The sequence below is a fragment of the Diospyros lotus genome, chromosome 4 (genome assembly GCF_014633365.1).
Source record: "Diospyros lotus cultivar Yz01 chromosome 4, ASM1463336v1, whole genome shotgun sequence".
Taxonomy (NCBI): domain Eukaryota; kingdom Viridiplantae; phylum Streptophyta; class Magnoliopsida; order Ericales; family Ebenaceae; genus Diospyros; species Diospyros lotus.
Genome location: NC_068341.1, coordinates 17,890,065 through 17,916,274, shown reverse-complemented (window position 1 = coordinate 17,916,274; position 26,210 = coordinate 17,890,065). Strand labels below are relative to the sequence as shown.

The 26,210-nt window shown below is 35.0% G+C and overlaps 1 protein-coding gene across 7 annotated transcripts in view; it reads left to right on the top strand.

Moving 5' to 3' along the window:
- The first annotated feature begins 747 nt into the window (after nucleotides 1-747).
- The window catches only part of LOC127798880 (probable WRKY transcription factor 51), a 35,072-nt gene continuing 9,609 nt past the window's right edge, over nucleotides 748-26,210 (top strand). For 2 of the 7 annotated variants that reach the window (XR_008022506.1, XM_052332520.1), the window contains exons 1-3: nucleotides 749-1,143; nucleotides 1,779-1,904; nucleotides 24,934-25,059. Coding sequence is in view for 5 of the 7 variants with exons in the window: in XM_052332520.1 (XP_052188480.1) it covers nucleotides 776-1,143; nucleotides 1,779-1,904; nucleotides 24,934-25,059 (620 nt within the window). In the remaining 2 variants the exon portion in view is untranslated. The other 5 variants (XR_008022505.1, XM_052332524.1, XM_052332521.1 and 2 more) reach the window with 5 other exon arrangements.

Here is a 26,210-nt window from a genome sequence, read left to right as displayed (position 1 = left end):
AAATTTAAAAAAAAATATTTTATGATATTCTCCTAAAATAATGTCACTTATTGTCTTTTTTTTTTTTTTCTGCTACATTACTAGTTTAGACTTCATTATTTATTATCTAATATTAAAAAATAATTTGTAAATTTAAGAAATTGAAGGCTCTACTCATTTAAATAACATTTTACTATACATTATTTAATATTAAAAAATTATCCATAAATTTGGGAAATTGTGATGTTTTTTCGTTCAAACGAAATAAACATAATATGAATTCAAAAAAAATTAATTACTTATTAATTTTGGACCTTCCTTGGTTGGGGGGGGGGGGTGGTGTAGAGGACAAGACGTTTCAATGACATCGTTTTTAAGAGAAATGATGATGCAATAATACTGTGAGCATACAGAAACTTCGTACACCCAGCGAGGAAGGTGTTCACGAAGCCGGCCGCAACCGGCGAAGAAGACCAGCATGCGGGTACATGTTTCCATCTATTTATCTTTATATATATATATATATATATATCGGGACAGATGGTGGGGCCCTGGGGGAGGATATTAGCCTAAAGTCATTTTTATATATATCACACAAATTTTACAGTAAAATGTCTAATTTAATTCAATTCATAATTATATATATATACATACATACATACATACATATATAAAATCGCGTGGCTAGACCAAGACCCAATAAGTTGACTCAGACTGGGAACAAACGCTGAAACTAAATTTGTATATATATATATATAAGCACAAGGATGATCCATCGACGACATATATTGGCTATATGCAGAAAGTCTTGGTTAAGTCTTTGGCCCCGACGCCATTCGATCCCACGCCTCCAATAATTAATATCATTCCCATCCATACCATGTCCAAGTACTGCTACTACTCTTACTCCTCCTCTACTGGCAATTTCCCCCATCACAGCAGCACTGATCATCCTCATCCTCATCCCGATCGTGATCGTCATCGTCATCGCGATGGCGATAATGTTCAAGGAGGACGCCATCAGGATTTTTATGACGAGCTAGCCGAGTTTCTGACGGTCGTTGATCGCTCCGATGAAAGCTTCCCGTCGTCGATAACGAACATGCCCCCTAATTCTAGTTCTGCATGCGTTTCAGCCGCACTCGGGAATGACAACATGCAACTGTTAGTATTGTTAAAAGTATTCTTCTTTATTTTTGGGATCATAAGAATAAGTTGTGGATACGTTTACAGGAGTTTGGAGGTAGTGTTTGTTAAAAGTATTCTTTTTTTATCTAAATAATTCTCGATCTTTAGATAAATTTATCTTTTTTTTTAATTTGATAAAAATCTTGAAACATTTTTCAATCTTATCTTGATCATTTTATATTTTAATCTGAAAAATATTCCAACATTATCTTACTCATTTTAACAAATATTACCTTATAAAATATGGTTGTTGATAGGCTTAACGTTATCGAGGTAAACATCTAATGGTATTTGAATAATATATATTAAACATACATGTCAACTGAAAAGGGCATGTATGATTTGAAATGAGTAAATTACATAAACGATCACTAAAGTTTATACTAAATTATAAAAAGATAATTGAACTCTAATTTGTAATCAAAATGTCATTAAATTTCAATTTAGTATACAATTCTATAACTACTATTATTGCTATTAAAAGAGACTAACAAAATGCTAACATTTTTGTATTTTTGATTGGGTGTTCGACTATTATCCTAATGTGTGTTTTTTTATTTGGATGATTAATTTTATTATGGTTTTGTTATTGGTATTGTATGGGAATGAAGAGTGAACGTGGGTGAATGGGAAGCTAGAGTGGCGTTTCGAACCAAGTCTGAGAATGAGATCATGGACGACGGGTTTAAATGGAGAAAGTATGGCAAGAAGATGGTCAAGAACAGCCCTTATCCAAGGTACCTTAATTTAAATTAGGGTACATTATATTTAGCATTTATATGATTTGATAAAGAGAATACACACCTTTTAAATATTTGATAAATAATATAAATTTCTATTAATATTAATAAAAACTTTGACTATATTTTTCTCTTATCATTATTTTATAGACGTTAAAAATTTTAAGATAACAAAAATATTTTCACGCTTTCTTTTACTCTCTTTCTTTTTTCTTTTCTCATACGATGAAGTAACCAAAATCTAATTATTTACGGGTCTATCTCTTTTTAGTTGAACAATGATTTAACTTAAATTAAAAAGAAAAAAAAATCGATAAACAATTAAAGTTTATTGAAGAAAGGAGAGGGATAATAGGGAGTGTTGTCGTTCGAACATAATAATAGAATTTGTAATAAAAATTTCGTTATTAGACCGATCATCTGAAACTTGAAATTACAGAAAATTGTGTAGAGTATTGAAGTGGTGTTCAAAGGATATCTTTTTTTAGTTTGAGGGCATTCCTATTTATAGGAGAGGTTGAGAATTTGTAATAACCATCTCTAATATTTTGAAATTAATTAAGATTAAAACTTTCATAAATAAGTCATATATTGTCCAAAATTCTTAAAGGTATTTTCAAAATTTATCTATTCGTGCTTCTTTACTGACAGAGAGTACCCTACTGGAGAGTCACTGGAAGACTCTTTTTCCCCTACAAATTTGTATTGTGGGAAAGTCTCTGGGAGACCTTCAAGTCTCCCAAAAGTCCTTGCGACAGCCTTTTTGGGCTGTTGTTAGTTCTTCACTCTCATGGGCTTGGGCCCTTAGTATTGGACTTTGACATATGACACATCAAAAAAGAAAGTGTAATTAAAATTATAAAATTAAAAGGAGTTATTATCCTTTTTTTTAAATGATGAAAGATGGTATCGTCATTTGCCAAACCTCAAAAATGTTAAAGTATAATTTATTCTTTTGATTAAGAAAATGATAAATTAATGGTTCAATTGTTTGGACTAAACATGCAGGTCGAATGGACCTTAGAAACGTTTTACCTATACTTGCACAATCACAAATGCAAGTTAAATGGGCAAAATGATTTAATCTAAATATGTATTATTTTTTTAATCTAAATATTCCATAAGGGTAACAATTTTTATATTGAAATTAAGTTTTAAGTGTATATATTCCAATACTATACCAATTTTTTTTATACTGAATGACATCAGCCATTAATATCTAAAAATACTCTTTAACTATAATAAGATTTTGAATTTATCTTTTTCTGTACCAAAATTTTGTAAAATGTCATTCTTTTTTTTTTCTTTTATAATACTATGTTGGTACTAAGTCACAAGAAACATTCTATGTAATTATTTTATAATGTTGGGTTGAAAAGTAATTAATAATTTGTGAGTAAGTATTGTTGATGTCTTGAATAACTACTTATAACATGTATCAGAAATTATTACAAGTGCTCGTCTGAGGGGTGCAAAGTGAAGAAAAGAGTGGAGAAAGATCGAGAAGATCCCAACTATGTTATCACCACTTATGATGGGGTGCACAACCATCAAAGCTTGTTTGCTATTTGTCACGATGAAACGACATCGCCACATAATTCTAGTGTTTGAGGGAGTTGACAAGCTTCGAACTATCTCCATGAACAATCTTAATGCTCCACTGGCATTGTTGTGAAATTTCTGTTGTTTTCGGATTGCTTTGGTAAAAAATACTTTCGCTGGAAAAACTTGTAATATAAGAATATTAAGTTAGTGTTTAGCGAAATAATTTGAAAATCGCAATTGATCATTTGTAGGTGTCTTCATGAACTAGAGTGAGGTAAAGACACGGCAAAAAACAACCAAGTCGAATCAAATTATTTGCCAACTCATGGTTTCCCTCAAGCAATAGCAAGTTGGTTTGGTGGTGATCTCATGCATCAGTAAACAAGCAAAACTAAGTAACCTCTAAGTTATAATCGTTTCTCTTTCTCTTTGGTATTATTCTTGTTTGAAGCATAATGTTTGTTCTCCTTAATAGAAAATGCACTTACTAAATTCTTCTTGATATGCCCACAAATATCGATAAAGAGGAATTGGGATCCCTAGTAAATGCTGTTATAGCTTGACTGTCACAATTCACTACAATAGAATTCGATGAATCATTCACAACTCCTAAGTGGTTCAAAAACCTCTTTAACCAAACAGCTTCTTATAATGCTACAAAGTCGGCTTCCATGGTAGATGAAACCACACGAGTTTTTTTCTTGCTACTCTAAGAGATAACCCCATTACCAAGTAGAAAAGACTATCCATAAATAGATTTTCTTTTATCTAAATCTCTTTCCAAATCAACATCAGTATATCCCTCAAGGCGTAGATCTTTTCCTTGATAATAGAGGGAATAATCGGTTGTACCCATCAAGTATCTCATTATCCTTTTCATGGCTTTCCAATGGGGTTTGCCTAGATTTGATTGATATCTACTCACCATGCTAACTACATAGCAAATACTTGATATTGTGCACATCATAGTATACATAAGACTACCCAAGACATTAGAATAAGGAACTTTAACTATTTGTTCTTTTTCTTGTAGAGTTTTAAGACACATCATTCAAGTTAAGCCTTCGCCTTTCACAATTAGAGTATCTACAAGCTTGTAGTCTTGCATATGAAATCGTTTAAGAATTTTTTGAATATATGGTTCTTGAGAAAGAGCTAACAATTTCTTTGAACAATTTCTCTTGATCTTAACATCAAGAATATATATTGCTTCGCCTGAGTTCTTCATCTCAAAATTGGAGGACAACCACTCTTTGATACTCAAAAGATACTCTTTATCATTCCTAGCTAAAAGTATGTCGTCAGCATAAAGAGATAAGATCACGAACTTATTGTTAGATCTTTTAGCATACATACAGTGGTCTTTATCAATCATTTGAAAATCAATGAGATAATCAATTGATGAAACCTTAAATACCACTATCTGGAAGATTGTTTTAACCCATAAATGGATCTCATGACTCTACACACTTTGTGCTCTTGACCCTTTTCTATGAAATCTATGAGTTGTTCCATATAAATTTCATTTTCTAGTTTGCCATTTAGAAATGCTATTTTTACATACATTTGATGTAATTCCAAATCTAAATTAGTTACTATTGCTAGGATAAGACGTATAGAGGTAAATCTTACAACAGGAGAAAACGTTTCCTCATAATCAATTCATTCCTGCTGAGTATACCTCTTAGCTACTAGATGTGCCTTATGTCTCTTAATGGATCCATTAACCTTTCGCTTAATTTTCAGAACCCATTTATTTCTAATTGGCTTTCGATCATTTGGAAAATCAACTAATGTCTAGACTTGGTTTAATTTCATTGAGTCAATTTCTTCTTCCATTGCCTTTTTTCATATTTCTTTAGCAAGTCTAAAAAGAGCCTCTTGGATAGTGTTTATAGGTTATTCTGTTAGTGTATGTGCTCTATACCCAATTAGATTGGGCATGTTGTACATTGACAATTGCAATCATATTTATTATTGAATAAGGAGTTATTCAATCTCACAAAGAAATCATTTTATTAGTTTCTTATTATTATTGTAATGACCGGATGAAACTAAATAAAAGTCCATATGATGTATACTGTGATTAATCTATAAAGATGTGAGATGATGCATCACAGTTTCATGACATCATTAAATGTCCTAAGTCATAGCAATGTCAAGAATGGACATTGATAATTGCGGTAAGACTTGTATGTGCTATGTTTTTGCTATGTGATAGCAATGGGGGTCTCACACCCATAGGCATGGGGATGCCTAGATAAGTACATAGGTGACCAATATTGGAGAACGTGTCACTAGACATGACTCGCTATGAAAATCTATTTTGGTTATATATTGATGGAATTCTCATACGAGATGGGTGTAACAAATCCTTGGAGCTGAGGTTGTCACAGTCATCTCATAAGAAGACCAGTATGCTTTGACATCATTTTGATGGGCCTAAATAAAGGCTGCACGTGGTGATCGTTGGCATATCGTGAGGCTTATGGAGATGGGTGGATAACCAAGATGGGACTTGTCTGTCCCTTGATAGAGGATGATATATCTAAGGCGCATTCGGTGGATATTCACTTTAAATCCATGGCCATGGTAAATGAGATCAATAAGGAGTTATTGATTCACTTTTTATTAAGTGAAGATATCCGGATGACCGAAGAAAAACTCATGTGATCATAATCAAGCAACACATTGCCAAACTTGAGATCACATAAAATATATTGATGAGAGGATCAAATTACACGGTAACCATGCTCGTGAAATGTTAGTTGCAGATTATGAATCCTTCTGAATAATTGGGTAGGCATGACGCCTTGCTAGAGGCTAATCTTGTCTTATGTGTTCGTACCAACATATTGCCTATATATTCGGAAGTCTAATGAGTCATACAAAAAGGTGTGGTCCCTGGCTTAAACCAGGAGAGCAGAAGTATGGTTAAGTGGGACATTTCGGCAAGAAGTTGTGCTGTCGTAAGTTCTCACGGAAAAAGAATAAAGGGACGTAATGGCGTCGATATGAAGAGAGGTCATCTTAATGGAAAGAGTTTCCTAAAATGACAATTGATTAAATTAGGAAGGAGTTTTTAATTTAATAATTTTATATTTGTTAGAGTGGCAAATAGTAAATAAAATATATTTGGGCTTAACTTAATATTTGGACTAAGTTGGATTTGGGCCTAATATTAAATATTAAATATTATATTTGGACTAAATTAGATTTGAGCCAAATATTAAATTAAATATTATATTTAGACTTGAATTAAATTTGGGCCAAAATATTTTATTTAAACTTATAATTAGATTTGGGCCGTTTAATTATATTTCTAGTTGGATTAGAATAAACTCATTTAATTAAGTTCCTAATTAGACTAAATTAAATAGGCCGACCCGTATTCATTAGGGTTTAAGAAACCCTAAAAGGCTTCTCTATAAATACCCTTTTATGGGTTGCCCAAATTGAGGAATTAATGGTTGTGTAGTTTTTCAAGAGTTGAAAAACGAATGCCGTTAACTCTTCCCCGTTTCTTTTGGCATCAATATGAAACGAAGGCGTTCTTTTCTGTCTATACTCAAGCCAAAAAAAAGGAGAAGGAGGTAGCACTTCTATTCCGCTCTCCTTGCCAATGGACGCATGTTGTGTATCATGAGTCAGAGGTCGGACGCTTGGACAGCTCGGATCTGCAAACGACTCAAAAATCTAAAGGTTAAATTTATTTTATTTTGTATGTGAATGATTTGATTTCAACGTTGATCCAATCGCCGGGATCAGGGTAAGGTTAAAAAAATTTTGAACTACGCTGCTTTCCCTGTAGTGATCTTGCTTTACTTTCAGTGGTATTAGAGCCAGGTTCAAAATATTTCAATTCCTTACGTGCGGATTCGATTATGTTGTTATTTGTGAAATAATGGAATAATTATTGCGTTTGTATATTTTTGGATTGCAAAACATTTTTGGTGAAATGGTAAAAGGTCGTGTATGACACGAAGAAGGCGAAACGGGGTTTGAGGTGCATACGGATGCATCGAAGGGTCTAAAGAAGTAGCCACGCGGGGCCTGCATGCGTAGGGCATTGCTTGGGGTGACCCAAGTGCTTTTAGGGCCCAGCCTAGAATGGTTGGGTGCGGCCAGGCATAACCGCGCACACGCAGGGTGCTACCAGGTGTAATAGGGCGAGTGCATGGCCCGACCGCGTGCGCGGAGGCGCGGCTAGGTAGAGCCGCGCGTGAGCAAGGCACAGCCAGACGCAACCCGCGACCAGCGTGCGGCCCACGAGTGCGACCCGTGCGTGCTCGCGACCGACTTGGGTGACCCCAGCGGCCCTTACGCAACCCCTGCTGCCCGCATGACCCATGGCCGTGCGCGCCATATGTGACATAAGCGCGCCATGCTCACCCTAGCCGCGCCCATGTGGCCTTTTGGCTTGGTAGCATGTGCGACATGCTGCCCAGCCGCCTCCCAGCCCCTCCCGCTGTCTCAGGCTTGGCTTTGACCCTTCCCCGGGGTGCACGATGAACACCTGGGCCGACCCTTCGGTGGCCGAGTGTGTTTCGTGCCCTCGGGTTGGGCCCGACCAAATTATTTGACAATTTTTTGACTTTTTCAATACAATCCATGTGTGTATGACACCTATGGGCTATGATTGAAATGGACTGGGGCCATTTAATGGGTAATTTATTAATTATTGGGCTTCTAGTGCATGTTTGACATGCATTGATTAATCCAAGACCTGTTGAGCTTTGTTAGTTGGACTAATGAATAATGCCCAAGCCCAAATATAATTGAAACAGTATTATTTTTCAAAAAATTATACAAATTTCAATTTATTGAAAAATGTTTCAATGAGATTGATGTAACAATTAATTGACATAATCTAAATGAATTAATGTGATTGATTGCATGGGTGTATGGTATGGATCGAGTCGACCATTTATTTTATGTTGCGAATGAATGCTTTTAAATTTGGTTTTTGAAATAGGGCCTGTGTGTCCTACCTCTCTTCTATTCTGATGTATATTCTCTTCTCATCTTACTCTCCCCGGAATGTAACTCGGGGTTTCTGATTCTATGTAATGTATGTAGAATAGAATAGAGTAGTGATAGTTGTAGTTTGTATGCAGAGGAAGAGATTGAGCCAAATTGAAGACAAGATTTGAAGACCAACGAAGGCTTGATGAATGTGCTTGAGAAGCAAGTTGTGATTCTTCATCTAGGTTTTACCCGCTAACTTCTCTTTTAAGGCTCGAGGGGGCTAGCCGTAGTTATCCATACCATACACCGGTTTGACTCATTTGTTATGCATGATTAATTTGATTAATTGCATATGATGAGACCTGAATAAATAAATAATAAATCCCTCATTAATATTAAGCCAACTTGCCTTCCATCATTATAAAGCATTAGGTTTCTAGCTGGCACTTGATTTGTTGAATCATTCAAGGTCATGTGTCACCTATGATTCCTATGTTTCATGGGCCATGAGATGTTCCTGAATGATGTGTTCGACTTAATTAGAAAGGTGGGTTTGTTGAGTCACTGAAGGCTCACTGAGTATAGAGGCAAAGGTTGTGAGCACATAAGATGTGCATAACAAGGAGTTGTCAACCCAACGTATGTAGGAGTTACATGGATATGCAATTGGTAGCAAGTACTTACCTAATTGATCCTTGCACAAGTTGTTGAGTCACTCAAGATTGTGCGATGGGAGATGGGATCCTAGCCCACTAGGAAATCTTTCAATGGGATTTCCCGAGTCACGTCTTGAGGGTGGCGAACTCGTTGAAAATAGTGGCAGCAATCATAAAATGTTACTTCTTGCAATTTATGATTTTGTAATTCAATATGATTATAATAATATCTCTATATTTGGTTGTTGATCCAGAATGTTTAAAAATATGTTGATAAGATCGATACTCGAGGGCAATAATATCTTTAACGGGACTAATTTCTATAACTGGGAGATTATCTTGAGGATAGTCCTCACGTATGATAAGATTCTCTATTCGATAGAGAGATCTCTTCTTACAAAGACACCAGTTGAGTAAATAATAGCACATGAGGCCTAGACGATGCACGAGGGTGATATGATCATCGCTTGGTGTATCATCTTGGCTGCCATGATCCCGGAATATAGGCTGTAACATAAGAGTTATGATGCCTATGAGATCATGGCTAGTCTCAAGGATTATCTATTGAGAAACATGTCATATAGATGATAGGTTTTATTAACAGGTTACTAGAGCTGAACTTGGGTATGGATGCAGTAACTTACCTTAGATTTGGTGCTATACTCCCTCCCAAATAGTTATGGAAGAGACTCTTGGAGAGTTGTTGTCCATTCTAATGGAGGTCGAGCCCAAAATTGATAAAAGGCCAAGGGAAGTGTTCTCTTAGTTAAAGGGTCCAAGGCGCACAGGGGCAAGCCCAAGAGTAAGAAAGCTAAAAGGAAGAAAAGTTCTTCCATAGCGCAATCTGGAAGAGTCTAGAAAATGAAAACCCGAAAGGGTAAGGAAGATGCGATCTCTCTCCATTGTGATAAACTGGGAGGTGTAGAGTAAAAAGAGTTATACTGAGGGCACTTCAGGTATTTATTTTATTAGAATTAATCTATCTACTTCTGATCAGTCCATATGAGTATTAGATATTGAATCTAATGCTCATATTACACTTTTGTGTATGGGCTTAGGAGCACGAGGAGATTAATAATGGGAGAAGTGTACCTACAAATAAGAAATAGATCAAGAGTTGTTCCATTAGTTGTAGGGACCTATTTATTGACATTGCCCTCTGGGCTAGTGTTTGATTTACATAATTGTTACTTTATTTCGAGTTTGACTAGGAATATTATTTCTATTTCTTATTTGGACAAGGATCGATATTCATTTTTTTTTTAAGAACAATAGTTGTTCATTTTATAAAAATGAGTTATTTTATGGTAAAGCAACAATATGTAACGGTTTCTATGTCTTTGATGTTTTAAATAGCACTTATTTATGGCATTGTCGCATTGGCCATATAAATGAGATTCGCACATCCAACTTGTATAGATGTGGATATCTTGGCACATTTGATTATGAATCATATGGTGCTTTTGAATCTTGTTTGCTTGGCAAGATGGCTAAGTCTTCTTTTAAATGAAAGGGAGAGAGGGCCACAGATGTAACATCCCCCCCCCCCCCAAAAAAAAAAAATTGGAGACAAGTAAAAATAATTAATTTGGGTGTTTGAAGATATTTTAGAATATTTGGAGATTTTTGAGAAAATACTTATTTATGATATTTTGAGGAAATAGGAAATTAGGGTAATTAATTAAATTATTTGGGAGTATTTATGAAAATGACAAATAAATTAGTTTAGTGGAATTTATGAAATGTTTAGGGTGAAAGTGTAATAAAAGAAAATGGGAGTTGGGGTGTAAATGGAATTTTCTGGAAGTTTGGGGGCTGAGATGCAATTTTTGAAAAAGGATTGAGGGCCCTCCTTAAATATAACTGCATGCATATATAGGTTGAAGGTGGCGTGCAGGCATAAGCGGTCACGCACAAGGGCGGCCGTGGGCGTGGCGAGGAATCGATACTGGGGGGGTGCATGCGGGGAAAGCTAGGATTTTTTTCCCAACCCATTAGGCGCCAAAACAGTGCTGTTTCAGGGCACCTTCAGTGCGCCCAACGCGGCCAGTCGCGTGCCATGTGGCGCGCGTTGGTCCTTCTATTTTTGCTTGGCGGCCAAGGCTTGTTTAAGCTTATTTAAGGCCATTTTTGGCTCAGATTTCGGCAATTTCAAGGCCATTTGGAGGATTGGAAGTGGGAGAGATTGAAGGGAAGAAGGAGAGGTGGCCAGCAGCTGGAAAGAAGAAAAATTGGGAGAAATTGGAAGAGAAATCAGAGAATTTTGGAGTTATTCGGTGTATAAAATATTCCGATAAGTAAGTAAAATTAGCATAAATGTTATATGTTTACGTCATAGAATTTATACGGCTAGATTATGTTGATTATGCGGTTAAATTTAATTAATTTGAGTCGTTAACTTGTTATTTTATATAGAACATTTTACTTCGCAACGGGAGCACAAGAGAGGCCGAAACCAGCCAGTTTCATGCAACCTCCTAACTCTCTCCTCGTGTTCTTTAATTCCCATAAAAATCTCCGTGGTTTCTAGTATTTTATTCCCTTCCTCACCGTGACTCGATTCCACACATTAATAATAATAATTCGTGTGGTAACCACCATATGATTTATATTTTATTAATGAGTTTATTGTTAATGGAATGAGCTAAGCAACGACATCTTGGTGTCTTTCATTTCGACCTTCACGGAGCTTCGTATCGCTCCGCTTTCTTTGGGAATGATGCCGAACCTGTTGGGGCTAGGTTCTTAGAAAATGGATGTGGTTAAGATTATGTCGTTAGGTTAATAATTTATTATGAATGTGGAAATGGTTTCTTATGTATGAGAAGAGATGAGAACGTGAATGTCATAATCGAGTCTATGTTGTCATGGATTAAGTGTGCGAAATGATAAGCTTAAGTGACTAAGTTTAGTGTTGCCTGTATGGGTGTCTAAGGGTATGGGGTACAAAGCCATTGACTGTCAATCGTGGGTCGTGGCAGTTGATGGCTGGATGTATGGGCGCCAGTTATCGACGGTTAGGATAAGCGCTAGACGGGCTAGAAGAGCTGGTACTACCAGATTCCCGCCTTGGCTTATGCATATCATGATGTGTGTGTTGCATAGGGCTTGGATTGCATTCACTGTTGGGACATGCTTTGTGTGTGATGGGATGTGTGAGCAATTGCATGACCCGGTTGGTCTAAGAGCCGATTTGGGTTCTTTAGATGAGCTGATGCATTTAGAGCATATCGCATGTGTGAATTCTTATGTGGGTGTAGCATGGCCTGATGCTTGGTTTGTGGGGGCCTTGTCATCACGTTTATGCTGCAAAAGTCGTTGCATTTCCTAATTGTTGCACTGCATGGTGAGAATGTGCGATTTTAAATAATGAGTACGGGTGGCAGCGTGGCCCACGGTAAGACCTTGGGAGTGAGACCCACAGCGGCGTGGCCCACGGTAAGACCTTAGAAATTAGCTCGGGAGAAGCCCGAGGGAAGATAGGAAAGGCCAAACGTTAAATGTCAGGAAAAGCCGACCATAGTCAAGAAAATGTGGGTCCTATTGAATGATGAAATGGTAGCCTATGTTAGGCTGCAACAGGTTTGTATGCGAGACTTGGGTGCCAATGTGTGGCTTATGTGGGCCCCTAATTCCTTTATGTGCAGTTAACTTTATGTTATGCATTCAGAAGTAAGGCACGTATAGATCATGACATGGTGTGATGGCATTGGCATGAATTGCTTGGGATGTCATGGGAAGAGTCTTATCTTAAACCTATAGCCTTTCTTTCATGAGCTTGCTGAGTCTTGCGACTCATCTTTGTTTTCCATCATTCTAGGTAAGAGTGTCCTGAGATCTCAGGTGTGTACGACAGAGTTGGGTCCAGATCGTCGAGTCAGGATAGTAAGTGTAGAGTCCTCCTGAGACTAGGTCCTGGGTGTCGCTGTGCCTATGTTAAGATTAATGTTTATGTTTTTGAGATTGTTGTAGGTTGGCCCAAGTGATGAATGGATATGTAAAAATGATTATGAGAGGTTATATGATAAAATGATTATGATTTTAGTAAGAGTTGTACTTGTGTTGTTGTTCGGTATCATTTAAGTAATGACCCTCTCACGGATCCTCTATGCGCGCAGAGGCTCCGGGAGGCGGGCCGTTACAATAGAAGTGCTAGGGCTTGTGAACACTGATGTGTGTGGGCCCATGTCCATGCAGGCTAGAGGTGGGTATGTCTACTTCATAACCTTTACTGATGATAGATCACGTTTTGGTTATGTGTATCTCATGAGACACAAATCGGAGGCTTTTGAACAGTTCAAGGAATTCAGATTTGATGTAGAGAAACAAATTGAGAAAAGCATCAAAGTACTTCGATTAGATCGAGGTGGTGAATACTTACTCAACCTGGAACACCAGAAATGAATTGTGTGTCTGAAAGTAGAGATAGGACCTTGTTGGACATGGTTTGGTCCATGATGAGTCGCACTGAACTCCCCATATCAAGTCAAGATCTTTTCTAAATTGAATATGTAGGCTTTTTGATATAGATTTGTCTTTATCATTTTGCCTATAGAACTTAGAGTTTGATCACTTTCCTATTTGTATGATCTTAGTCTGAATTGATTTTTCTAGTTTGTTGTCTTCTATTTTAACCTCATTTTTGCATATTTATTATCTTCTAGTTTAACCTTATTTTTTCATATTTGCAATGTTACATTAATGGAAAATGAGTGGTCCATGTTTACATAAGATATTCCTTCTTTTTCATCTCTCTCTAATAGCCATTTTTTTTGAATTGAGGATTATAAATAAAGGCTTTTGTAGAGACTTGAGAACACACAAAAAATTTGAAAGATACTTACAAGAGCATTCAAGTCTCTTAAGACAAAGAAAGTGTTTATGTTGTGGTTGAAGTATTGAAAGAGAGATTCATTTACACATTTGTTTCTCTTGTGTTCAAAATTTTATAAGATATACTATTTTTTTGTGGGTGTAATTACTCGCTTATGTGAGGAGATTCTCATAATGATACGAGGGACTTGTTCTTGCCTATAAGAAGGTAGCTCTTATTTTGGTAAAGGCTTTGTATTGGCTTATAGTTCTATCAAAAGATAGGGATTCTATTTAGTAGAAATTTTAAGGTTTCTCTTGAAGAAGGAGAACATAGACTCAAAAGAATCGAACCTCTATAATGTCCTTGTGTTCTTGGTTATGTTTGCATTGCATTTTCATATTTGTTTATCATCTCAAGTCATTATAAAATCTTTTTGAATTAACTCTACTAGCTAAGTCAAATGTTAGGCCAAGACAACGCTTGGCTAAAAAACTCAATCAGTAAACGAAATAGAACCAATTGACAATCACAGAGGATTCATTGCTGTATGCATGCACAAAACAAAAATAAAGCAAACACAAAACGCCAGAAATTTTTACTGTGGTTCACCCATTAATGAGGGCTACGTCCACGTTGAGCTGCGGTAAAGAGAACTCACTGCCCTATTGGGACAAAAACGATTACAACCTCAGTATACACAGATTCACTCTCAAATCTCATTGTACAAAATCAACTCTCACCTTAAATTGGCCCCATAACCACATAACTACAGGTGAGAGGCTCAAACCCTAGAGAGAAAATAAACATTTGTATAAGCTATATAGAGAGAGAAAGAAAACACAAAGAAATGAACTAAGCAAACCCTAAACAAGGAAGATAATCGGAGGCTGTGCATACTGCTGATCTCGAGGCCACTTAGAGGATATAAAGGAGACACCAACGGTGGAGATCAAGTCGTATAAAGGCACGATAGGTAACATCGACGATCGGGTAAGTAGCAGGCAAAATGACAAGATTAGCACGCCAAGTGAAACGGCAAAGGGGGGTTTCCGTTTTGGCCATCCACCCAGGGCCCAAAACGCTGCCGTTTTGGGCAGCCCCGAGGGTTGCCAAAATGACCATCTTGCCCCTCCGTTAAACGCAGCATTTTGAAGCTTCACATAAACATAACAATCTCCACCTTGAAGCTTCAACCTTTAAGGGACAAGCCCACAACAATGCAGCATGCAATCTTTGCCTTCATTACTTATGTTAGTTGTTCCTTCACCCAACCATGACATGCAGTAAGCCCAAACAGTGTTTGAACTTGGCTTAGTCACAATTTTTGTTCCCATATCAGCTGGGTTGTTTTATGTAGGTACCTTTTGGATAATTACCTTTCCTTTGGCCACTTGGTCCTTTACATAATGGTATTTGACATCTACATGTTTTGTTCTTTCATGGTAAACAAGATTCTTACACAAATGAATAGCACTTTGGCTATCAGAAAAGACCATTACCTTATCTTGTAATATGTAAATTTCTTTCAAGAGTCCTTGAAGCCAGATGGCTTTCTTAAATGCATCCGTTACAGCCACATACTTAGCCTTAGTGGAAGACAGTGCAACCAGAGGCTGCAACTGAGACTTCCAGCTAATACAATTACCACTTAGGGTAAAGTAATAAGCTATAGTAGACTTTCTTGAATCTCGATCTCCTGCAAAATCAAAATCTACAAACCCTACCAAATCAAGTGCATAAGTTCTTTTCATGTAATTTAAATCAATATTTAAAGAGTCATTAATATATCTCAGCAAAAATTTTAAGGCTTCCCAATGATGTTTCCCAGGATTAGACATATATCTACTAAGCAAAGAGATTGAAAAAGCAAGGTCTGGCCTGGTACTAATCATGGAATACATGATGGTTCCATTTACATTAGCATAAGGAATAGATTCTATTTTTAACTTTTCAGAATCTGTTGTTGGACATTAGGCTTTAGACAAAATAAGGTGACCTCCTAAAGGTGTATTTACTGGTTTACAATTTAACATTCCAAATTTCTGTACAACCTTTAGTAAATAATCATGTTGGTGAATTTTTAGACAATTTTTACTTCTATTTCTCTCAATTACCATCCCTAAAACTTTCCTAGCAGAGCTTAAGTCTTTCATATCAAAGTTTGTGTTCAACATTGATTTTAATTCATTTATCTTAGACTTAGATTTTCTAATCAATAAGATGTCATCAACATACAACAACAAATATACAGGGATATCAGAGAGAATATAGTAAAGACAATTATCATATTCACTCCTCACAATACCAGTCCCAGTTACAAAATTATCAAATTTCTTGTACCATTGACACGAGGATTGTTTTAAACCATACAGAGACTTTTTTAACAAACAAACATAATCATGATGTTTTTTGTTAACATAACCAACAGGCTGTTCCATATAGATAATTTCTTCTAAATCTCCATGTAAGAAAGCAGTTTTAACATCTAGCTGTTCTAGTTCTAAATCATACTGAGCAACTATAGAAAGCATCATACGAATGGTTTTAAACTTAACAACATATGAAAATATTTAGTATAATCAATGCCCTCCCTCTGAGTAAACCTTTAACAACTAATCTAGCTTTGAATCTTAAGGGATCAATGCGTAACATACCTTCTTTGATTTTGAACAGCCATTTACACTTCACAAGCTTTTGTTTCTGTGGTCTTGGGACCAATTCCCAAGTGTTGTTGGTTATTAAAGATGCCATTTCTTCCTCCATGGCACACTGCCACTTTGAGCTGTCTTGAGGGCTAACAACCTCCTCATAAGAGGAAGGCCCACTGCCTCTCAATTCCATTCCTGCCACTAAGGCACAATAAACAAAGTCTGAATATGCATATCTAGCAGGGGGTCTTACTGACCTCCTACTCCTGTCTCGGGCTAACTGATAGTCCCTTAAGTTTTGCTGTGGGGAGTCATGATGCTCCACCTCAGCCTTAGGGACTTCATTTGATTCCTCATGATCACTTTCATAATCAGAGGATGAGTCATTTCTAGGGTTGGAACTGACAGAGGTTGGGGCAGCTGGCAAGTAAGGCATACCTGATGGCTGCTCCACCTGAAACTAGGTATCACTACCTATCACAAAGTCTTCTGGGACACTCGGTTTAGGATCTGTTTGTAGGTTTTCTAGTTTGCAAGGGAAAACACTTTCATTAAATATAACATCCTTACTTATAATTATTTTTACTCCTCTAGAACTCTTACCCCATAACCTATAGCCTTTAGTTCCTTCTTGGTATCCTACAAAGACACACTTTGAGGACCTAGGGTCTAGTTTTCCCATAGATTGGTGAACATAGGCTTGGCACCCAAAGACTTTTAAATGATTTAAATTCATTTTTCTGCCTAACCATTTTTCTTCAGGGAATATTAAATTTAAAACAGTTGAAGGGCTCCTATTAATCAGGTAGGCAATAGTGGATAGGGCTTCTCCCCAAAGGTTTTTAGGCATATTGACTGTGAACAATAGACATCTAACCTTTTCTAGGAGAGTCCTGTTCATTCTTTCAGCAACCCCATTCTGTTGGGGTGTGTTCCTAACAGTCTTATGCCTAGTGATGCCTTGTGAATTACAAAATTCATCAAAATCTCTATTACAGAATTATAACCCATTGTTTGTTCTTAAAAATTTAACCCTCTTATCAGTCTGATTTTCGACTAAGGCCTTTCATATTTTAAATTTTTCTAATGTTTGGTCTTTAGTCCTAAGAGGGAATACTCACACTTTTCTAGTAAAATCATCAACAATGGATAAGAAATACATGTTGCCACCAAGAGTTGGTGTTTGAGAGGGGCCCCATAGGTCTGCATGCAAGTACTCTAGGCATGCCTTCGCCAGGTGAGTTCCTTTATGGAAACTTAGCTTGTGTTGCTTGCCAAGAGTACAAGGCTCACAAAAGTTTAGGGACTCTGTAGTCACTGAATCAAGATAATCTTGAGTTGACAGTGCCTGCAGACCTTTCTAGCTCATGTAACCAAGTCTCAAATGCCAGAGATATGTCTTATCAGTTTTAACAATGCATGCAGAAGAAACTGGGGAGAGAGAGCAACCATTTAACACATATAAACTATGTCTTTTAGTACCAGTGAGAATTAGGTCATTGTTTTTAAACACATGCATGAAACCATTTTCAGTAGTATAAGAATAGCCTAATTCATCAAGAGTACTAAGTGAAATTAAATTTCGTTTTAGTCCAGGCACATATCTAACTTTAGTGAGCATTCTAACTTTGTTATCATGCATTTTGAAGGTTATGTCACCTATTCCTTTCACACTACATGATTGGTTGTTACCCATATACACAGTGCCCGATTCTTTGTTACTGAAAATTTGAAACCATGCATTATTAGGACACATATGGAAAGGACATCCAGAGTCCATAATCCACTCATTAGTGACAGATTCATCAGAAACAGTAAGAACTTCAGCTAAAGTGTTAAGAGTTACTAGCAGCTATGGTTGCATTACCCCCTTGTTTCTGTTTCCTTAAAAGATCATATTAATATTTTTTGATATGTCCCTCTTTCCCACAATGATAACACTTCCACTTAGGTTTTTGTTTACCCTTCTTTTCTTTGTTTTTACCCTTATTTCCAAAACCCTCAGATTGATCTCCATTACCCGTGTTGTTTTTCTTTTCAAATTTGCCTTTCACAAACAAGTTATTAGCAGGCCTTTTAGATGCATTTAATTCAAGCTCCCTAGCTTTAATTCCAGATATAACTAAGTCTAGACTAGGTACAATTCCAGTATATTGAAGAGCATGCTTGACTACATTATATTCATCAGGCAATGAATTTAAAAGAATCATAGCCTCACTGGTATCACCCAGGGCTTGATTTGTTCCTCTTAATAATAAAGCAAGCTTGGTAAACTCATCTATGTTTTCATCCATAGATTTAGAAACATTCATTTTAAAGTTAAATAACATACCCTTTAAACAAACTAAATTAGGAGTAGACAATACAAAATATAATGATTCTAGTTTGTTCCACAGTTCAATAGGGGTATTCATGCCATCAACTTTACGAATAACACTATCACCAAGATGTAAGAAAATAAGATTAAATGCTTCTTCTCTTACCTCATTAGTTTTAGCCAACTGATCTACTGACCACTTTCTATCGTCAGCCTCAAGTGCGATAAGCACTTTCTGATGAGAGAGCAGGACTCTCATATTCTTTTTCCAACTACCGAAGTCACTTTTTCCATCAAATGTACCAATTTCAAATCAGGTTATTGTCATCTTCGCTTTGCACGAAGGAACCTTAAAACCCTAGACGCTGACAGAGACTCACACAGTAAACCCTCGATTGACAGAGACTCACAGCAAACCCTAGCGTCTTAGACCAACACAAGTAAAGGAAAAATATGACTCAGAAGATGAAATAGCATAAGCTCCGAAAACCCTAACGGTGAAAACCAGAGAAATGCTTGGCCAAGCATTGTCTTGGCCAGTAAAGGAAAAATATGACTCAAGCAGTAAACGAAATAGAACCAACCGACACTCACAGAAGATTCAATACTGTATGCATGCACAAAACAAAAATAAAGTAAACACAAAATGCCAGAAATTTTTACCGTGGTTCACTCGTTAATGAGGGCTACGTCCATGTTGAGCTCCGACAAAGAGAACTCACTACACTATTGGGACAAAAATGATTACAACCTCAGTATACACAGATTCACTCTCAAATCTCACTGTACAAAATCAACTCTCACCTTAAATCAGCCCCATAACCACAGAACTATAGGTTAAAGGTTCAAACGCTAGAGAGAAAATAAACATTCGTATAAGTTATACGAGAGAGAAAGAAAACACAGAGAAATGAACTGAGCAAACCCTAAATGAGGAAGATAATCGGAGGCTGTGCGCATTGTTGATCTCGAGGTTATTGTAGAGGATATAAAGGAGACACCAGCGGTAGAGATCAAGTCGTATAAAGGCACAACAGGTAACATCGACGATCGGGTAAGCAGCAGGCAAAACGACAAGATCAGCACGCCAAGTGAAACAGCAAAGGGGGGGTTGCCGTTTTGGCAGCCCCGAGGGTTGCCAAAATGACCATCCTGCCCCTCCGTTAAACGCAATGTTTTAAAGCTTCACATAAATATAACATCAAAATTTCTTATAACTAATTAAAAGGGAAAATTCACCCCTTTCTCGACTTATTATTTGGGTAATATAGTCTTTTTTTTTATTTTTTATATATCCTAACGAGACTAACTTGAATTTTCAAAATTAGCACCATGTCCATCTTCAATTTTCTTTTTCTAAAAGTAGAGACCAATCTATAATTTTTGAAGCATAGTGTTCATCTCCTCAACTGCAAATCCCCAATCTTCATTAGAAGCCCTTCAATTCTCAATCGTCAAACAAGTTATCAATTAACAATGAAATATACGAGTAGGTGGTGACAAGCTACATGTTAAGTACATGATGGAATTAACCCTTTTTTTCTTCTTCTCTTTCTCTTTTTCTCTCTATCCATCTCAAATTGAAAATTAGTGATGGCCTCAATGAGCAAAGCCCAAATGGCTTCTAACATGAGGTGACAGTTTGTTATTTTTCCTTTTCCTAATTAAAGAGGTTAATTTTAATTTTGTTTTAGTTATAATTTAATTAACACTATTACTAGTTGAAGAGTTAGTGATTTTAAACAAAGTTTGTGAACTAATTTAGCAAAAACAAATCATATAGGGTGTCTAGGCAGAATACCTAAATCACAAGTTTTTTTATTTTATTCTTCCCATTTTTAAGTCCTTCTTTTACGTTGGGTTTGAGAGAAGGGTATGAAATGAAAAGGCATGAAAAGGAGTTCACCCTTTTTGGGAGAATTGTTATAAATGGAATGGTATGGAAATGCCAAATTGGGGTGAAAATCCTGTCCATCCAATTTCTTCAAATCACCGGTTTTGATCTCCCTAAATTAAGAGACAATGGATCCAAAACAAATGAGTGGAAAATTAATTTATTATGTATAGATAAAATTTGATGATGGTTTGCAACCTATCACTATAATCTATCTTGATAGGATTGCCTATAAGAAGAGACGAGACTGAATAGGGGTGCTTATTCGATCCAAACTAGATTAAATTGGCCTTAGATCGAACCAAACTAGAATCGGGATATAACATTTAACATTCAACTTAATAACTTACAACTAATTCAATCGGTTTTCAGTCTTGGATTGATCCTAGACTAATCAAATCAAAGCTTGGCTAGTGTCTTTGGGTGGACCAAGGATTGGATTGCTTCACAGCCAATTTGAATCGGTATTTGATCACTTCTAGGGTTGGATCCTCTAATTTAGTCTTTGACGCTCAAAATAATAATGAATACTAACAAGTAGTATGTAGCGAACAAGATGAATTTGATTGGTTTACTTGTAGGGTCCTACTCTTTGTATAGGCTCGGCAAAATGTGCCATCTCAAAGATTTTACCTCAAAAGATTTTCAAGCTTGACAACTACCGGCCAATGGAGGATTTTACAGGCTTAGTCAAATTAAAATAGCAATAAATCTCTTCGATTGGTTTTGAATTCTTTAGGATTTAAAATTAGAAAGTTAAATCTATTAATTTATCACTCACCCAAATGAGAAGAAACTATTTTTCATTACTTTCTTATGTTGGTAAATGTAACATCCCTATATTTCTAAGGAATAACAATTAATCTCGATATTTAATTGTTGAGAGTTTTATATGATCAAGGATCTTTATGGAAATATTAAATTCACTTGTGGATCTATGGTAAGATACTTAAGGAATTTTTATTGAAGGGAAAAATAGGATAATAAAAAGTGATTTTAGGTGATTTATGGGAAATAATCTATTTTTGGTCTATTAATGATTGGGCGAACTTGAGAAATAATTAATAAATTTTTGGGGATTAAGATAATTTCTTTATAATTATTGCATATTTGGGAATTGGATGAATTTTTGAAAATTTTTTTTGGGACTTAAGTGAAATAATGGAAATTGTAGTAACATCACCATAAATATAAAGTAAGCACAATATTAATTGAAAGTGAGGCTGGAGCAGGCGATTAGGCGCATATAAAGGGCTGGGGTGGGTTACTGGATCGAACCTGCAGCCATGTAAGAAAAACCTAGCCAGGCGCCAAACGACGCCATTTCAAAGTGCCAGATGGCGCTTATGCGCATGCGCGTGGCCACACGAAATAATTTGTTTAGAAATCAATTAATTTAATTGATGTAGAAGAATGGTTAATGAATTAATTCAGTGAACTAATTTAGTAGCAAGGTAATTTAGTGGATTTAGTATATCGGTATTTAATTAATCTCTAAACTTTATGTTATAAATATTTTGCTAAGGGAATTATGGGTGCACCAGCGGTACATATAACGAGTCAACAAGTCGCAAATATTTTACAGGAAGAGTTAATATGCTCTGTGTGTAAATTACTTTTGTCATGACTTACATAAGATTTTGAGGAAGTGTCTAGGCATAGGACAATGAATTTCTAAGCATGAGAGTCTCAAGATAGGGTCTTAGAAGGAACCACTAAGGGCCATCAAGAGCCTGAGATAGGTGAGATGGACGGGGTTGCATACACGGAACACTTCATATTTATTTATGATGTTATGCTTATTAGTTTATTGCGTTGCATATTACTTTTACTGAGTCCCAAGACTTATCCCTTTACTCTCACTAATCACACAGATGGCTTGAAGCCCGGTAAGGGAAATGCGATGTGTGTCGATGACCAGCCAGATGATAAGAGTGGCAATCCATGATGGGGGTGCAGGCCAATTGGCTTGTAATTATTTCGTATAATAGTTGTGTCGAAAGCCATTTGTGTTTGTCGGTTGGTTTTGTTTTTTTTATTCTATAATAATTGACACTTTGTGTGTGTAAGCCACTATATATATAAATTGCAGCTTATTAATCTGCTTATAGCACACATGTCAGATACGAGACTCAAGTGTCCTTCTGCTGCTTATTAGTCTTGAACCTCCAATTTTCGATAGTTGAAGGTGGTGAAGCCCGAACCCCACCCAGGATGCCCACATTATTTTTCTCCCCTGCTATTTGGGCATAGCCGACCTTCGAAGTAAGACCTTTTATATAACCTTAAATTACAATGATACTCGATAGTGGGGTCGGGTTGTCACACTATATCAGCTTCCATTACTTTTTATTTATCCAGGACAAAAGGTTTCATTCAATTCTATTTCTTTTCATTCCATTACTAATTCTTTTCTAAACATAGCCTAACTAAATTTAACCCTTAAATTCTTGGTAAAAGAAAAGAATTTTAAATTCGTTCAAGACAGATTAAGATATATAATATTACACACACACACAGATATATTTATATTAAAAAACCATAAAAATATGTTTTCAATAATGACTAAACTGGTGAATTTATTAAAAATGAAAAGTATAATATTATGAATTTAAGCTTTCCATATATAAACATTCTCTATTTATATATATACATATAATTATTAAAAATAAATAAAATAACATTAGAGGACCAGGGTTAAGATAAGAATAAATTTAGTGGCCCTTTAATAATATAAATAAATATTAAAATTATTTAATTATTTCTTTGTTTGCCTTTTGAGATGTAAAATCACTACTTAAATTCTTATATTCAATTCTAGAAAATATTTTTTTAATTGACAATATAGACAATAGAAAAAAATTTGAAAACATAAAAATTGAATAAACAAAAAATGTGAAGAATTTACTGCTAGGTCTTGTAAATTAAAAATTTAATAATTTATTTGTTTTCTTTAATGCCTAGATTAGTGCAGATTTTCTAGTCAAAATTTAAAAAAAAATTATTTTATCAAATTATTCTCCTAAAATAATGTCACTTATTGTCTTTTTTTTTTTTCTGCTACATTACTAGTTTAGACTTCATTATTTATTGTCTAATATTAAAAAATAATTTATAGATTTCAAAAGTTGAGGGGTCTAGTCGTTTAAATAACATTTCACTATACATTATTTAATATTAAAAAATTATCTGTGAATTTTGGGAGTTGTGGTGTTTTCTCGATTCAAATGAAATAATGAAATAAATAGAATATGAATAAAAAAAATTATTGTAAAATAGAATAATTAGTTTTGTATCTCGAGACATTAAAAAAAATTAATTACTTATTAATTTTGGGACTTTCCTTTTGGGGGGGAGGGGAGGGGAGGGGGGGGGGGTAAGCCGGCCACAACCAGCAAAGAAGACCAGAAAAAATAAGAATAAGTTGGGATCATAAGAATAAGTTGTGGAGATGTTTAGAGGAGTTTGGAGGTAGTGTTTGTTAATAAAAAGTGTTTTTTTATTATTCTTGTTAAATTTATCCGGTAACTTACTAGAAAGAAATTATATGACTTCTTTTTTGAGATTGTTTAAATAAATTTATTTGAAACTTTACAGATAAAAAAATATTCTAACTATATTTTAGTCTAGAAAATACTTCTAAATCTTCAGATAAATTTATCTTTTTTTCTTAATTTGATAAAAATTTTGAAATACTTTTCATTCTTATCTTGATCATTTTATATTTTAGTCTGAAAAATATTCTAACATTATCTTACTCATTTTAACAAATATTATCTTATAAAATCTGGTTGTTGATAGGCTTAACGTTATTGAGGTAAACATCTGATGTTATTTGAGTAATATATATTAAGCATACATGTCGACTGGAAAAGGCATGTATGATTTGAAATGAGTAAATTACATAAATGATCACTAAACTTTATACTAAATTATAAAAAGATAATTGAACTCTAATTTGTAACCAAAATGTCATTAAATTTTAATTTAGTATATAATTCCATAACTATTATTATTACTATTAAAAGAGACTAACGAAATACTAACATTTTTGTATTTTTGATTGGGTGTTCGACTATTATCCTAATATGTGTTTTTTTATTTCTGTTTTTATTTGGGTGATTAATTTTATATATTAATTAATTTTATTATGATTTTGTTATTGGTATTGTGGGAATGAAGAGTGAACGTGGGTGATGGGGAAGTTAGAGAGGAGTTTCAAACCAAGTCTGAGCTTGAGATCTTGGACGATGGGTTTAAATGGAGAAAGTATGGCAAGAAGATGGTCAAGAACAACCCTTATCCAAGGTACCTTAATTTAAATTAGGGTACATTATATTTAGCATTTATATGATTTGATAAAGAGGATACACACCTTTTAAATATTTGACAAATAATATAAATTTCTATTAATATTAATTATAACTTTGACTATATTTGAGCTCATTTTTAAAATCTTTTAAAAGAGAAGATATTTTCTATTGTTCATCTTAGTAATCTGTGATAAAAATCAAATTTTTTTTCAAGATGCTTTATAGCATATCAAGTCAAGATCTTTTCTAAATTGAATATGTAGGCTTTTTGATACAGATTTGTCTTTATCATTTTGCCTATAGAACTTATAGTTTGATCACTTTCCTAGTTGTTTTATCTCTGTTTGAATTGATTTTTCTAGTTTATTGTCTTCTATTTTAACCTCATTTTTGCAGATTTGTTGTCTTCTATTTTAACCTCATTTTTGCATATTTGCATGGAAAATGAGTGGTCCATGTTTACATAAGATGTTCCTTCTTTTTCATCTCTCTCTAATAGCGCCATTTTTTTGAATTGAGGACTATAAATAAAGGCTTTTGTAGAGACTTGAGAATAGACAAAAAAATATGAAAGATACTTACAAGAGCATTCAATTCTCTTAAGACAAAGAAAGTATTTATGTTGTGGTTGAAGTATTGAAAGAGAGATTCATTTACACCTTTGTTTCTCTTGTGTTCAAAATTCTATAAGATATACTATTTTTTGTGTGGGTGTAATTACTCACTTAAGTGAGGAGATTCTAGTAATCATACAAGGGACTTGTTATTGCCTACAAGAAGGTAGCTCTTATTTTGGTAAGGGATTTGTATTGGCTTATAGTTCTATCAAAAGATAGGGATTCCATTTAGTAGAAATTTCAAGATTTCTCTTGAAGAGGGAGAACATGTAACGCCCCGTAAATGCCAATTTAATTTAATTTTGGGGTAATTTAAATTAAAGGAAATATTAAAATAATTTGTTGTGATTTAATAAAATTTACTTATGTGATTTTAAGGAAATAAGAAATTAAAATAATTAATTAATTTGTTTTAGGAATTTCTGGAATTACAAGAAAATTAAAAGAAATTCAATAATGGGATTTTCAGAAATTTCGGGAGTTAATGTAATTAATTAAGTGGGCGTTAGTGCAATTAATGAAAAGTTTT